The sequence below is a fragment of the Aethalodelphis obliquidens genome, unplaced genomic scaffold (genome assembly GCF_003676395.1).
Source record: "Aethalodelphis obliquidens isolate GAN/ISIS:26980383/991018 unplaced genomic scaffold, ASM367639v1 scaffold46, whole genome shotgun sequence".
NCBI lineage: Eukaryota > Metazoa > Chordata > Mammalia > Artiodactyla > Delphinidae > Aethalodelphis > Aethalodelphis obliquidens.
Window position 1 is genome coordinate 6,781,984 of NW_020837990.1, and position 15,343 is coordinate 6,797,326.

Sequence of the window (15,343 nt, forward strand, 5' to 3'; positions counted from 1 at the left end):
GGGTTTAGGGGCTGTGCGGGGGTGTGAAGCTCCCTCCCAAACACATTCTTTGGAACTGACAGGGCTGGAGATTGTCTGGACGGTGGGTGAGGGCAGGGCGGCCTGGTCACCTAGGAGGCAGGATGGAGAGGTGGCGCCTGCCAGGCCTGGCTAAGGAGAGGTCAGTAAAATTCAGGCAGCTGGGGTGGAAAGTCACTGGGTCAGTGGTGGCCGTGCTGGGTAAGGGGCTTGTGTCCCTTTCTGAAGAGCCAGGGCAGGCTCACGCATATCCCCAAGGGACCACATGAACCCGGAGAGGGGGCCAGCCTGTGCCCTAGGGCCCATGGGAAGGAAGAGAAAGCAGGGGTGTCTGGGCCTGCAAAGGGGCCCTGGCACAGGGGGAAGGCCCCAGCGGGCCCCAGACTCCTGAAGCAAGATGGAGTGGAGGCCTTGTGGACAGGAAGAGGGGAGTCTGGGGGAAGGAAAGGTTTGGGGAGACAGATGCTGCCTCCGTTTTGGGCCCCTTCACGCGTGTGGTGAAGATGGGACCTCCCGGGGCAGATGTCAGGAGAACAGCTGGAGAAACGGAAGGTAGCAGCAAACGTGCAGTCAGTGCTTCGCCCTCTGCTCCTGTCACCGGGGCTCACCCTCATCGGCACACTGGGGCCGTGTCCCATGCGCCCTTGTGCGTCCACCACCTGTCACAGTGCCAGACAGTGTTTGTTTCTTGAGCTGAAACTGAGACATTAGTCTGGGTTGGAGTGACTTTCTGGGAAGCCTGGCTCTGAGCCTGAGAACTGGGGGACGGGCTGTCTCTGTGGCCCATCTCCAGCCTGGGGAGGAGAGAGGAGACCCTAACAGCATCTGCCTCTCTGCCCCACCCCCCCGCCACTGCTGCACCCCAGCCAGGCTGAGGGGCATCTTGGCCCCCCCTTTCAGGCTAAAACCTTTGCCCAGCCCAGGGGCCTTGTGCTGGCAGGAGCCCCCAGGCCCCATCCCCAGCCTGCCTTCCGTTCCCAGCATCTCGGGGCGACCTGCCTATATCCATTTCTGTCACAAGCCGTGGACCAAGAGTTTACAGTGTAAACATCACATATTAAAACATCTAACCTTTGCTCTACTCCCTTCACCCGCCTGCACCAGCGAGCATTTGGCCGGGTTTGTCGGCTTAAAAAAATAAATAAATACCAAGGCTCCAGCGAGCCTCAGAGTACGCGGAACATCCTGAAAGCTGCTTCTGCTCATCAATTATTCAACCCCATTCAGGGAGCGATCAGTCCTAATGAATTGAATCTGATGCATTCCGTCTCAGCAACTCGCTGGGCCTGTTGTGATTGTGCTGAGCGACCATGTCTCCCAGCCCTGGGAGAGGGAAAGGGGCATGTGCGCGCGCGCGCGTGCGTGTGCGTGCATGTGTGTGTGTGTGTGATCACAGAGGGCAGAGCCCCTGCACTGGGCACATGTGGCTCCCGGCACACAGCACAAGCTTGGAGTTCAAAAGCAGGGGCATATGTGTGTGTATAGTACACAGGCGTGTGTGCACACATGGTCCCTTGCCTACCCACAGGGTCTGCAAATCCAGCCCCAGAAGGGCTATAGTCACTTGTTTTCTCTCCAGACCGAGAAGCAGCATTTGTGTGAGAGCTCTGGGACCCTGTGCCCCTGCCTGTCCGAAAGCTTAAACCCATCATCCCCGCTCTCCCCCAGTCTCCCTCTCCCTACTTCATTAGAATGCGCTTTTGCAGAAGAACCCATCAGAGCTGATTATGAACATGCTGCTTGATTAGCTGTTGTGCTGTTCTAAGAGCTACTCAAGGGGGAGGGTGGAGGAGGTGCCCCTGGGCGTGGAAAGGGGCCCCGACTCTGGGGGAGAGAGGGACAGGGCCCAAGGGCAGCACTCTCCACCCCACTCCTGCTGCCTGGCTGGGACGTGCGTCCCACCCAGAGGATGAGAGCAGAGAGCTGGAGTGTAGGAAAGGGCGAGTGGGGGCAGGACAGGGCACTAGAAGGCTGAGATTTGCTGGAAGTCCTACCCCCCATCTCTCTGTGAGGCCAAGAGCCCGCAGGCAGGGCAGGGCATAAACCCAGGCTGCTCCATGAGCTGGAAAAACCACTGTTGACTCCATTCCTTCTGGGACTGCTTGTCTTCTGATGAATTTTTCAAACACTGAGCTGAGGAGAGCAGAACACACCAGACACACATGCACATGCATGCTCACACACGTGCAGAGGCCTGTGTACATGAGTACACACGTATGGACGCACTGTACGCATTGTATGCATGTGCATGCAACAAATAGACACATGTTAGCCTGTCCACACTTGCACACACGCAGGTGCACATACACAAATGTTCCCTCTGTCTGTATCCTCCTGTGAAGCCACATTCCTGAGCCACAAGAGGTGGCTGCAGGTGCTACCATAGAAAATGTCACCTAAGTGAGCCTGTTGTGACCCAGCAAGGCAGGAGGGCCAAGGGCAGAGAGGGTGAGGATGCTTCGAGGGCTGCCTGGGCTCGGGTGCATGTGACACTGACTGGCAGGGGAGAGCCAGGCCGTGGGGAAGGCAAGTGCTTGTCTCTGGGCACCCAGAGAGATCCCTGGCAGGATGCCAAGAGGAGGGCCCAGAGATCCAACCTAGATTTGGTGTCTTTAGGGCCCTCTGTAGCTGAAAAATAATGTAGCATAAAAGCATCTCTGGGCACGCGGGCCGAATGTTTAATTAACTAAGAAGGCAGGGCTGCAAGTGGGGCTTCTTGGCTTTGGCTCAGTGAGGGAACATCTCCACCCGCGCATCTGAGCCTCCGGAGCCAAAACAAGGGCATGAGGTGCTTTCTGCCCATGCTCAGTAAGGCCAGGACCCAGAGGTAGTGCCAACACACACAGACACGCACTCACGCACGCACCCCCACTCCCTAGTGCCTGTCCTCCTCATCCACACTCTTTCCTCCCTCGCTGCTCAACAAGTCCCTGCCGTGTGCTTGGAGCCTTCAGGGAGGCCCCCTTCCACCCTAGAGAATGTGTTGGGGGTTTCTATGATCAGGGAGCTTAAGAGAGAGCCAACCCCCTGGCCAAAGGCCTGCCATTGGCACAGGTGGAGTTTTGGAAGGAACACACCAGAATCCAGAGGAAGGGGGCACAGCAGGTTCCGCAGGGACAGATTGCCAAATGTACTGGGGGGAGGGAGTGCCAAGGATGCTGCTGCCAACGGCCCTTTTCCTCGGCAGAGGGAGCCAGGAGCACAGTTGCAAGCATCCTCCTTACTGGACAGGCAGCGGTCACGGTGATGGCGGTGTCCACGATGAAGAGGAGGTGGACGAAGCAATATCTATTTATTCATTCAGTGCCGTTAACTACGCACCCACTATATTCCAGGTGCTATTCTGTGAACACAGCTGTGCTCAAGACAGACAAAAATTCCTGCCCTTGGCGAGCTTACATTCTATTAGGGAAATGGTTAATAACGTGAAATCCGTAAAAGATGTCTCATGTCAAATAGGGAGTGGGAATCAGAGTGCCAAGGGGCAGGAAGAGTGGTTTGCAATTTTTTTTTTTTTTTTTTTGCGGTATGCGGGCCTCTCACTGTTGTGGCCTCTCCCGTTGCGGAGCACAGGCTCCGGATGCGCAGGCTCAGCGGCCACGGCTTATGGGCCCAGCTGCTCCCCGGCATGTGGGATCTTCCCGGACCGGGGCACGAACCCGCATCCCCTCCATCGGCAGACGGACTCTCAACCACTGTGCCACCAGGGAAGCCCTGCAATTTTAAATAGGGTGGTCAGGGAAGGCCTTCCTGAGAAGAGGGGGTTGCATTAAAAAAACTGAAGTGAGTTATTAATATTCCTATAATATTAGACTTGTTACAACTGAAAAATCAGCATCAGGCTTTAGAGATTACTTCATCCAACTCCTCCGTTTTGCAGATGAGAAAACTGAGGCTTGGGGGCAGAGACAGGGTGGTGGTGACGAGGCAGCTTGCCCACGTCACTCTTGGATTACAGTGTCTTTCGCCATCTCCGTGCTGCATAAGCAGAGAAGCTCCAGCTTCACACAGCGCCCACTCTCTACTAAATGGTGCAATAAATAAAAAGGTTCGGTCCCAAAGAGAGATCATGAGAGACACCATAAAGTGTTTATGGGCTGGGCTGGCGGTCAGCATGCCGTCCTCTGTGCAACACCCCCAAACAAGTGGCCGAAACAGCTTTATGGTGGCCAGGGACCACAGGGACTGCCACGACCGCTGTGTCTTCTCAGCCACGCCAGCCTCTGACCTCTCGCCATCACAGCAACTTGCTCTGACCCTGCTTCCCTCACAGCTGACTGAGTTGCCCTCTCACCAAAGATGACTGTGGCCAGAGCAGGGCTTCCAGAGATAAATCCCTTGGTTATGCAGCATCCGTGCCCCTTACATTCAGGCCATGTGCTGGGGAAATGCTAGGAGTCATGGGCAGGAGGGGAGTCCTTGTGGACTATCAACCCTGAAGAGGTCCCTTGTCATCACCGCCATGGAGGTGATCCAAGCCTCAGCTTCTTCTTTCACAGAAGTGGAAACGGACACACACACACTCAGCGAGCCCGTATCCACCTCTGAGTGCAGGGGAGACACCAGAGACTCACAGTTCAGAAAGCAGTCCCATGTCCACATCACGGGGCACCCCACCCTGCTTCTCAGAGCCTCCCATCACAGCCTCCTGCTGGTGGTATTCAGCAAGCCCGTGAAGGAGCCGGGATCCCTAGGCTTTCTTCTCCCTCCAGGCGGTCCTCATGTGCTGGAGTTATAGGGTTATCGGAATGCCAGCCTGGGGCCGAGGAATTCTGTGAGCAGCTCTGGACTCTACCACTCCCACCAAGGAGTTTCTAAGGGGACACTTATCCCCCCACAGAACCACACCTGCCCCATCAACCTGCAGCAGGGCAGAGTGGGGCGGGAAGTAAAGAGCCTTACTCCTTGGACCCCTGGGGGTGATCTGGCCATCTACTTCCAGCAGGGCAGCAGTGCACTAGAGACCTCTGGCTGGCCTGGGTGAATGCCTAACCGCGCCCCCCACCCACCCAGGATGGGGGTTGGCCGCTCTCTCCTTCCCTGGCCACTCGAATTGCCATTAGTGTTATTCCTGAAGACCGGAAGGGAATGACAGCCCCTGGTTGGCCTCTGCCTCTTCAGCCTTTTCCCACACTCTCACTCCATATATTTTGTAAAGCACGTGCATCCTTTAAGCCTCCGTCCAAATGCCACCTCCTCTATGCAGCTGCGCTCACCTGACCAGATGACACCTCTTCTCGTCTCTGAGTTCAGTATCTGTGTATTCACGTGGTGCTTGTCCAACAACCACTGAGGGAAATGTCTTAACTTCCCGAGCCAATGCTATGCTTCTGGAGGTTCTATGCATATTTTAAGCATGCTTCCACTTTCCCCAGCCCACACGGAGCATAATGCCTTCACAGAGCAGGCATTTCATAAATATTAGATGAATTAGTTAATTAATGAATTAACCTGCCTTAGTAACTTATTCCATTATCTAAATCCTTTCTTACTGAGAGAGACAATCTTTGCCTTGCCTGAGCTAAATCTCCCTGCCTAGTTCCAGTCTCCACTTGCTCTGTCCTCAACGGAAATGGAGCTCTTGGCCATCCATCCCTGGGGCAAGGCCCTCTCCTCTCTAGGCGGAGCCCCCCAGCTCCTTGCTTGACCCACACATTCCCCTCTGCAGGCCCTCATGACTGCCACGACTCTCCCCATGTCCCTAGGGCTCTTAAAGGAGCCAGCTCTGGTGCTAGCAAGGGCCTGAACCTCAGGAAGAACCAAGGGAGAAGCTCCCAGCTCCAAAATCCTGTAGCATAAATACAGCATCTTGAGGAAGAGGGTAGAGCTCCCCCTTTTTCTGGATGAACCCCCATCCTGTGCTCTCCCCACCCCTTGCCCACCTCATAGGGAAACTTCTAAGGTCAACCCAGGAAATGATATCCAGACATATATTTATTCATTTACTCACCTGACAAGCATTTATTGGGCTCCTACAATTTGCCAGGTAAATAAGTCCTAGTTACTGCCCTTCAGGAACTCCCCGACACCCAGGGAAGGCGGTAATGCAAACAGATACCCCACCGGCATGTGATGAGTGCCATGATCAAGGTGTGAACCAGGTGTTGTAGGGCTGTGCAGGAGGAGGGCAGGCTTCACAGAGGAGGTGGTACTGGAGCGGGGTCTGCAAGGACGGAGAGGAGTTTCCCATGAGGCCTGCTGGGCTCTAGATTTGGGTCTTTGTGGGAAGGAAGACTGGACCAGAATTGGTTCTGCTAAACCTAAGGAGACAAACTGGCTTGCAGATCTGGGTCTCTGCAACAATTCCATCAAAAAGTCCAAAGAGGGCTTCCCTGGTGGCACAGTGGTTGAGACTCCGCCTGCCGATGCAGAGGACACGGCTTCGTGCCCCGGTCCGGGAAGATCCCACATGCTGCGGAGCGGCTGGGCCCGTGAGCCATGGCCTCTGGGCCTGCGCGTCCGGGGACTGTGCTCCACAATGGGAGAGGCCACAACAGTGAGAGGCCCGCGTGCCGCAAAAAAAAAAAAAAAAGTCCAAGGAGGCCAGAGGACTCAATCTGACCAAAGTACCCCAAAAAGGGCGGTGGGAACATCAGCAGAGCCCAACGAGGAGTCCCCGGGAAATCTCAGCAATGAGCATTGGGCCGTTACTAGAGTCAGGGCTCCAGAGAAATCTCTCTGGAGATATCCAAGGCCCCACAAACCACTCAGAATACTGGGGGCAAGGCCCCAGCCCAGGGAGTAGCAGCAGGCAGAGTTTGGGGGTGGGGAGATCCGGACAATGACCAGAGCCTCAGAAAACCTGGCTGGACTGTGGACCTGGACTTGGGCCCATGGCAGAGCACACATGGTGGTTATTTCCACCCAGGGCCCAGCTGTGTTCACCCAGGCCTGGGCTGAATTTCGGAGCTGTGGGTGTTTACGGAAAACCGATGGAGCCCCCATGGCCAGAGTGAAGGGTAAGGTGGGAGGTGACACTGAGAAGGTCAGCTAAGGCCCCTGCTCTCATCCCATAGGGCATGGGGGCAACAGCCCTTCTAAATGTCACTTCCTCTGGACCTAGAAGTCTTGACCAGGAGCTTCCCCAGAGATCCAAAGGGCTGCCTAGGGTTTTGCCCTGTCCACGCCTGGCCACTGAGCCCTGAAAATCCTTGGGGTGCCTTGGGCATGCATATGATGTCACTTATCCTTTTCCCCTCAGGGTTCACCCCCTGCTGTGTCCACTCTGGGTGGGGAGAGTAGCAAGCTTCCAAGGAGGGGTGGGGCTGGTGCCCGGGAGAAGGCCAGAGGACTGTGGACAGCCTTGTAATCTAATTATTTGACTGCAGAAAGGATGTCTCATCTACTGGGTGCTCAGCCTTGTTAAGCTAATTGTCTCCTTCTCTCTCTTCTCCCCCCACTTGCTGGGGAAGTCACTGTGTCCTAATTGAGTTATCATAAAGATAATGGCTGTTGCTCTAGCCAGAGCTGAGAAAGGAGGATCCCTCTTGCAGAGGCTCAGGCTCCAGACAGGCCCCCCCAGGGGCTGAGATGTGGGCAGTAGGAGAGGGGGAGGGCCGAATCTCTGGGGGGTGGGGGCTATGTGGATGACGTTTAGCTGGGTGAGTCTAACCAACTAGCTATGTTGCAGATGACAGGGCTCCCTCTCTGCTCTTTCCTGCCACCCATGGGGAGCTTGTTTATGAGACAAAGGGGTCTCTGGTCTGGGCATGTTTGGGGCTTTCTCAACAAGGCAACCAGGTAGCATAAGAAAGAGGGCTTGGACTTGGAGAGCAGACAGATCAGGTTTCAAATCCCACAGTCCCCTCTTATGAGCTGGGTGATCTAAGGCAAATGAAGTCTCTGCTCTGAACCTCAGTTTTCTCATCTGTATAGTGGGGACAATTAAGCCCATATCACATTATTGGTGGGAGGTGTGTATAAAGGAGCTGAAAACAACCAGTGATGGGAGCTTCCTCTCGCCCGTCCTAATGCATGAAGACAATGGGGTGGGTGATGAGACCTCTACAGGAGGAGACCAGGCTACAGCAGCCTGGCTTTAGATGAGCAGCTGTGGGGTGCACACGGAGGACAGCCTCAGCATCTGAGGCACGTCATCTCTATCCATCCCAGGCCCCCAGGCATCTGGGAGACTCAGCTCTGGGATGAGACAGTGAGCACAGGGGCACCGAGGAATGGCAGGGAAGTCAGGTTAAAAGCTGGGCAGTGTGTCAGCAAGCAGACAGGAGTCAAGAAGCACATGAGTCATCACCATTCAAGTTCCAGTACAAATCTGAAGGTCATGATTAGTTCAGGCCAGCCCGGGCCCTGAACAGAGACAGCAGATCCAGGCCTGGGTGGGCAGAGGGACGGGAGCCAGGGGACAATGACAGGGCACCCCAGGAGATTCTGCACATATGGGAAAACAGGCACCAGTGCCCATGGAACTCTATTTGCAGCCCACCCTCCTGAAGGCCAGGCAGGGATGGGCATGCTGCTGGCCAGGCTGGGGAGAGTGGGGGCCTGACAGCAGCACTCCCCTTGCCTTCCCAGTGCCCCCTCTCATCCAGCCCTTCGAATTCCCGCCTGCCTCCATTGGCCAGCTGCTCTACATCCCCTGCGTGGTGTCCTCGGGGGACATGCCCATCCGCATCACCTGGAGGAAAGATGGACAGGTGATCATCTCAGGCTCGGGCGTGACCATCGAGAGCAAGGAATTCATGAGCTCCCTGCAGATCTCCAGCGTCTCCCTCAAGCACAATGGCAACTACACATGCATCGCCAGCAACACAGCGGCCACCGTGAGCAGGGAACGCCAGCTCATCGTGCGCGGTGAGTGAGACGGGCCAGTGAGGTTGGGAGGAGGAAGGGTCCAGCTCTGTCTGCTGCTAAAAACACTCTCTAGATTTCAAGTTTGCATCACGGGCTCAGAGAAAGTTGACTCTGGCAGGGGCCTTAAAGATCAAGAGGTTCAAACCTCTTACTCTCCAGGCCAGGACACGGAGGCCGTGAGAGGAGAAGACCCTGGCTCAGTTGGTCACTGGTGAAGTCAGAATTGGCACTCAATTCCCAGCTCCCAACCCAATGCGACTGGCAAAAGCTCTCAACATCTTGGGTTTCAGATGTTCAGAGGTGCCTGCTCCCAACTTTATAATGGTCCAGGCTGGGCTAACATTGAATGGAAGGTGCCCAAAGCCCCCAGAAAACCTATCAGAGCCCGAGATGATCTGTTCCTCCCCCACCTTCCCGCTTTCTGCAGTGCCCCCTCGATTCGTGGTGCAGCCCAACAACCAGGATGGCATCTATGGCAAGGCTGGTGTGCTCAACTGCTCGGTGGACGGCTACCCCCCACCCAAGGTCATGTGGAAGCATGCCAAGGGTAAGCCCCTGGCCAGCCAGCATCTCTGAGCATGGCCAGGGATGGGATGGGGAGGATACTAATGCGACTTGGCCTGGTCTCTACACATGCATGACTCCTAGCCCTGGGTTCTGAACTTTGAGACCCCAGGCTATACCTGAACTGGAAGTCATCCTCAGCCACCCCCAAAGGGTCTATGGACCAGGAATAGCTGTCATGCTAATTCCAGATTTCCTCTCGTCCCCGTAGATGGACCTCTCCCCTCCCCCCTCCAACCCTAGAACTCAGTATACTCCCCAACTCTCCCCACCCCACCCTAGGGTCCCAGAGTCTCACTGACCCCTGCTTCTCACCAGTCCAACCTATTCTGGGATCTTGGTCCTTCTTGGAACCCAACTTCATCCCAAGGATGCATTTGGTTTCTGACTAAGCCCTGCGCCAACCTCTTATCCTTACTGTGTCCATGGCTGACTCTGGGGCAATGGGAGGAGGTATCCAAAGCCCCCCTTGGAGGATGGCTGGCTTCTTTCCCAGGCCTGACTGCCTACAACCAGGCAACCGCCATTTGAGGGCTCGATCTTCCCTTTGCCTATTGCCAAGTGGCCCAAAGAGATCTCTTTCTTCCCCTCCAAGGAATTCAGCCCAAAGGAAGCTCAGTGCCAAGGTGGGCATTGAGCTGAGGCCCCCCCCAGCTCCATACCTCAGATCCATACCTCAAATCTGAGGCAGGGTCAGGCTTCTGTGAGGGTCTTTCCTATTTCCCAGGAAACAAGAACTATGTGAGCTCCCAGCACTTTGGGGATGCTACAAAATGGCCCTAGATCAGCAAGAGAAAGGTATCAGCCATTCCTTGAGGCACTCCAACCCCCCAGCCTAGACACCAGACCTCCTAACTGCCGCCTCCTTTCAGGGAGCGGGAACCCCCAGCAGTACCACCCAGTGCCCCTCACCGGCCGCATCCAGATCCTACCCAACAGCTCGCTACTGATCCGCCACGTCCTGGAAGAGGACATCGGCTACTACCTCTGCCAGGCCAGCAACGGCGTGGGCACCGACATCAGCAAGTCCATGTTCCTCACTGTTAAGAGTGAGTCTTGCCCCCGTGCAACCCTCCAGACACCCCTGATCATAGACCAAGGCCCATCTCTGCACTCACCCTGCCTCCCCCTTTGGTTTCCATTGCTCCTTCTGTGAAGGGAAGGCGGGAAGGATTCCTAGACAGAGGTGGGCTTGGGAACCTCTGCTGGGGGATTCCAAAGCACTCTCATCTAAAACAATGGCCTCACTCTAAATGGCCCCAGCTCGCTCCACTCCAGTCATGATAGGCTCGTGATTTGCTGTACCACAGTATCGTACGACAGCCCATTTATTTTGCTCTGTTGGTTGGCAATTCCATCTGAAGAGTCATATCAAACAATTTATTTCTTTTATTTAATGTACACCTGCTAGTGTATAACCTGTTTGTGGCTTAGCAAGGAGACCACGTATGCAATGTAGGAGATAGGCCTATGGGCTGAAATCCTGGGTTCCAATTCCAGATCTGTCTGATGAGCTTCCTGGCTTTGGGCAAGTGACTTCACATTTCTAGGTTCCTTTCCTCACCTGTGCTAGAGGTTCATTCCCAGCCCACTCAGCTCCCAAAATCATTGTAAGTAACACAGGAACTGATCATGGAAAGGGGAAGAAGCTTTGGAAAAGCCAAAAAGGCAGTAAAACTCACTCTAGCTCAGTACCATATCTCTGGCTTCTAAATCCCCAGACCTAGAGCCAGAATCAATGGCGTTGAAGTCTAGAATATCCCTGAGTTCTGTTAAGTCACACACAGACATTCCTACTGGACGAGCCTATCCCTTTACGCTCTTAGGGGTCTGTATAGTGAGCCCCCAGGAATCATATCAAGACAGTGTCTGGCCCTTTGTCATGAAACAGACCATGGGCCACGGAGAACAGCAGTAAGAGCCTGAGTTTTAGCATCTGACCAAGCCAACTGTGAATCTGGGCGCCGTGTGGTAATTACAGTGACCTCTAACGGGTTTCCTTGGCCTCTGTGTCTCATTTTCCTGATGTACAAAAGGAGGGTCAAGAGAGCGCCTTACCTGTTATGTTTTGTATCAAGAGTAAGTCAGATGACATGGATAATGCAACCAGTATGGTAACTGGCACCCAGTAGGCCGTCAGAGATTTAGCCACCAGTTTTGTTTTTAATGGAAGACACTCCAAGGTACGTGTAGGAAAGGCAGCTGAGAGCAGCGCCCAGTGTGCGGTCCGCCCAGCGTCTCCCTGGAGTCCCCGCCTTTAAGAATCATAGCTTCTTTATCGCTTGCCAAACCCTCGCTCACTCAGCACAAGACGGGGAAGCCCCAGCAATCGATCGATGCTCGGGAAGCTCCGGGCACCGGAATCCCCGCTCTGGGGAGCTCTTCCCTCACACTATCAAAAAGCACTTTGTCCTTAATAAAACCAGGCAATCAATCTACATCCCTCAGCTGGGGAGAACTTTGCTAATTCCGCCTGCGTGTGGCAAGAGGAAATAGGAGGCACCTCGTGGAACTATCGCCGTCCTTGGTATTTGATCCTTATCTCCCCACTGTCAGCAGGAGAAAAGAGCTCAAACTCTCAGGCTTGTTTTTTTTTTTTTTTTTTTGGTCTTTGCCTTTTTTCTCTAAGGTAGGGGATTCTACTGGGCAAGCGTGGCGGTGCCTTTGTGGCCCGTGGCTTCTCTGTGGCGCTGAGGTGGATGTGGGTGAAGGGAGACGCAGGGGCCAGGGGGTGGGCTGTGTGCAAGGTGACCCAGCTCACGTCGGCCTGTCCCTGATGTCCTGGGGCGTCCTGGGCAATTCTCTTCTCCCCTCTGGACCTGCATTTTTCGGTGCCATCCTCACGTCACGACCCAGGCAGCAGCTACGAGCACACACCTCGTAAATCCCGGGCAGCCTCACGAACACGCGTAGCACCAAGCCACACACTCAGCCACCACTCTCGCAGTAGCGTACACCTCTGGCCCCTCTTCCCAAGGGATGATGGGAGCTCCGTACTACTTGTCCTCACTTGTGGGCGGCATCTGGACCTTGCTCCTTCCGTCTTCCCCCTTGTCCTCATTCCAGCCACCTTGTCGCTTTGCTCTGCGTCCTTCCATAGTGAGGCACAGGCGCACGCCTTCCCTTCATCTGCTCTGTCTCACAAACACCTCCGGCTCGTATTCTCCCACTCGCCGTGCCTCCCTCATCGGCTGCCTGTGACACAGTCTCTCCGAGCTGCTCACGCAGCATCCCCCCTCACACGGCCCTCCCCTACAGGTTGCTTTCCAGCTGGGCCCCCTCCCACACCCTCTGCACACCCGGGGTCTCCAAACCCTCTCCCACATGTGCCCCCTCGATGACCCTTTCCTTGCACAACTTCCTCTGTCACAAACGCCTCCTTCCATTCCAGCCTCGCTCTCCCCAGTGACCTGCCAGCCATGCTAGAAGCCCCTGTGCCGCCCCAAATGCCAGCAGGAGAGGAGGAGGAATTTGAGGCCTGAGGGCAGTCGGTGTGGAGGGCTGAGCACGGCTGGGGCCTCTGCCTGGGGTTGGAGAGTCTGACTGCTTTTCAATACCAGCCTGAATCATTCCACCCAGATCTGGCTTTCAGAAGGGGCTCCTGTGACAATGGGACCGTTTGGTGATGGGGGTGGGGTAGTCCTGACCTTCTTGAGGAACTTCCATCCCACTTCCTGCTGCTCTTCTGCGGGCACACTGCTTCAGGTAACCCACCCTCAGCTCCTCCTCTAGGACGTCCTTCCCCCTGCCTGCTCTGCCCTTTTCCTCCTTCATTCCCCCTCTACCTCTCCCACCTCCCCCAGGTAGGCGCAGGTAGATAGGGAAGGACCCACAGGACCTGGGCCCGTGGGTCACAGATGGGCTTGCCAGGGCTAAGCCCTTCCTGGTCAGCCCTCAGTCCATCCCAGACAGCCCACACCACCAGCACTCCCCCACCCCCACCGCCACCCGCAAGGCCAGCTCCAGAAAGACCTGCCATTTACAAAGCCAACTGCGCGGCTTTCCTTGATGCCCCCACCACACTCAGGAAAACGTTGACCCTATACAGCTCCACCTTGTCAGACCTCACACTTGTGTGACCTCTCAGAAGGCAAACTGACCTTAGTCCCCGCTTTAGCCAAGTAGAAGTAAGAGAGTAAATGTCTCAAAGGGATATACATCATAAAAAGCATTCAAGTGTCAAATTGGACATTTGTGGTTGCCCTCTGTTGGGAACCATTGACCCTGACAGTTTCCAGTGATAACTCAACAGTTGCTCACTGGGCACTCACTAAATAGTCCATAAAACTCTGTGGATTAGGGCACAGACTTCAGAACCAGAGAGACCTGGGTTCAAATCCCAGCTCTGCCACTTGATAGCTGTGGGATCTTGGACAGCAATCTCTGTAGGCCCCAATTTCCTCCTCTGTAAGTTTGGAAATATAATGCTATTTACTCATTGCTAAGATTCAAGTGAGACACGCACTTACAGCAATTAACACAGTACCTGACACCAAATACACATTCAATAATCATTAGCAATAATTAGTTTTAGGTGCTGAAAATCTAGTGCTGGATAAAATGGAGTCGCTATTCTCAGGAAATTGAGGATCTTGAAGAGGAGATAGACATATACCCAAAATAACTATAATCCACAAAGTGATAAGTGCCTTAAAAAGCCACAAACAATGTGACACAGAGAGAATCAGGGATGGAGTAATCAGTTTTAATTTGCAGGGCCTACAAGGGAAAGCCAAGAAAAGCTCCACAAAAGCAACAGTCACTAAGTAGGACTTGAAGGATGAAAAGGATTCTGACAAGAACCAATAGAAGCAAAGGTCATTCCATTCCAGGATGAGGACAAAGTATAGCAAGAGCGTGGAGGCAGGCAAGGCCATGCGCGTCCTCAGATGAAGGGGGAACTTAGGGTGTCTGGTGGAGAATGAAGGGAGGATGGACAGGGAGAATACATGTGAGGTGCTTACGGGTTTGGGAAGTGAAATGTTTTCTTTTTATGCAGCGTTGACTCTCAATGTCAGGCACCAAACCAGAGTTCCGGAAGCTCAGGGGTCTGATGGCGGCTGGGATTCCAGAGGTGGTTCTTGGAGAATTGCTTTCCTCGAGGCCCCAGATTTCTAAGAGTTCGTTAAAGGGAGCAAAAGTCTTCCCTAGCCCCTGGACACCCGTGTTGGCAACCATCCAGTCCCGATTGGTCCCCACTCCTCCCTGACCCCGAGAGCGTGGGTGGTGCCTGAGCACATAGCCCAGCCTTCCCACTGGCACAGCACAGCGCTCAGCACTTGACAATGTACAAAGCCCATACCTTGCCTGTGAGGTTGGTGGGCAGTAGCTCCTTCTCAGGGAAGGGAAGGTGCTGGATCGAGGTCATTGGGTGACATCGGCCCAGCTGAGACAAGAGCTTGCCTCTGTCTACTCACGGTTTGGTAGAGAGAGCACAGAGCAAGAGAGAGAAGACTGGTTTCTGGTCCCGACTCTGACTCACGGGCTCCGTATCTGCGAGCCATTCCTTCCCTTCTCTGGGCCTCGGTTTCCCCATCTGTACAATAAGAGGCCTGGACTAGAATCTAGTCATAGCTGAACCAAAGGTCCCTGCCAGCTCAGACAATCTATGATTCTAGCTGTGTGCATGGTCCTTTCAGGAGACCAGACCACCTCCCAGAACTTGGTTGAAAAATAAATGTAATTAACAGAAGAAAATACTACATCCACAGAGCTACCTTTTATCTCCCTGTTACAAAGTAAAATTTAAATAAAAGAGAGATAATGACCAAAAGGGGAAAGAGGCAATACGTCCTCCAACTGACACATTGGGGAAAAAATAAAGCATCTTCAAAGAGAATGCTTCACCGAGAGGCAGTTACAAAGAAAGGCTGCTTAGTCCGGGTTGCAAGGGGCTGGCTGTGTTTTTTGGTTTTTTGTGTTTCTTGAGGTTTTTTTTGAATATTTGAAT

General features: G+C 54.3%; 1 protein-coding gene across 1 annotated transcript in view; it reads left to right on the plus strand.

Moving 5' to 3' along the window:
* The window catches only part of DSCAML1 (DS cell adhesion molecule like 1), a 342,988-nt gene that overhangs the window by 256,986 nt on the left and 70,659 nt on the right, over positions 1-15,343 (plus strand). Inside the window, exons 9-11 of the mRNA XM_027082210.1 lie at positions 8,551-8,829; positions 9,257-9,376; positions 10,266-10,442. Coding sequence (XP_026938011.1) covers positions 8,551-8,829; positions 9,257-9,376; positions 10,266-10,442 — 576 coding nt within the window. The remainder of the gene's footprint in view (positions 1-8,550; positions 8,830-9,256; positions 9,377-10,265; positions 10,443-15,343) is intronic.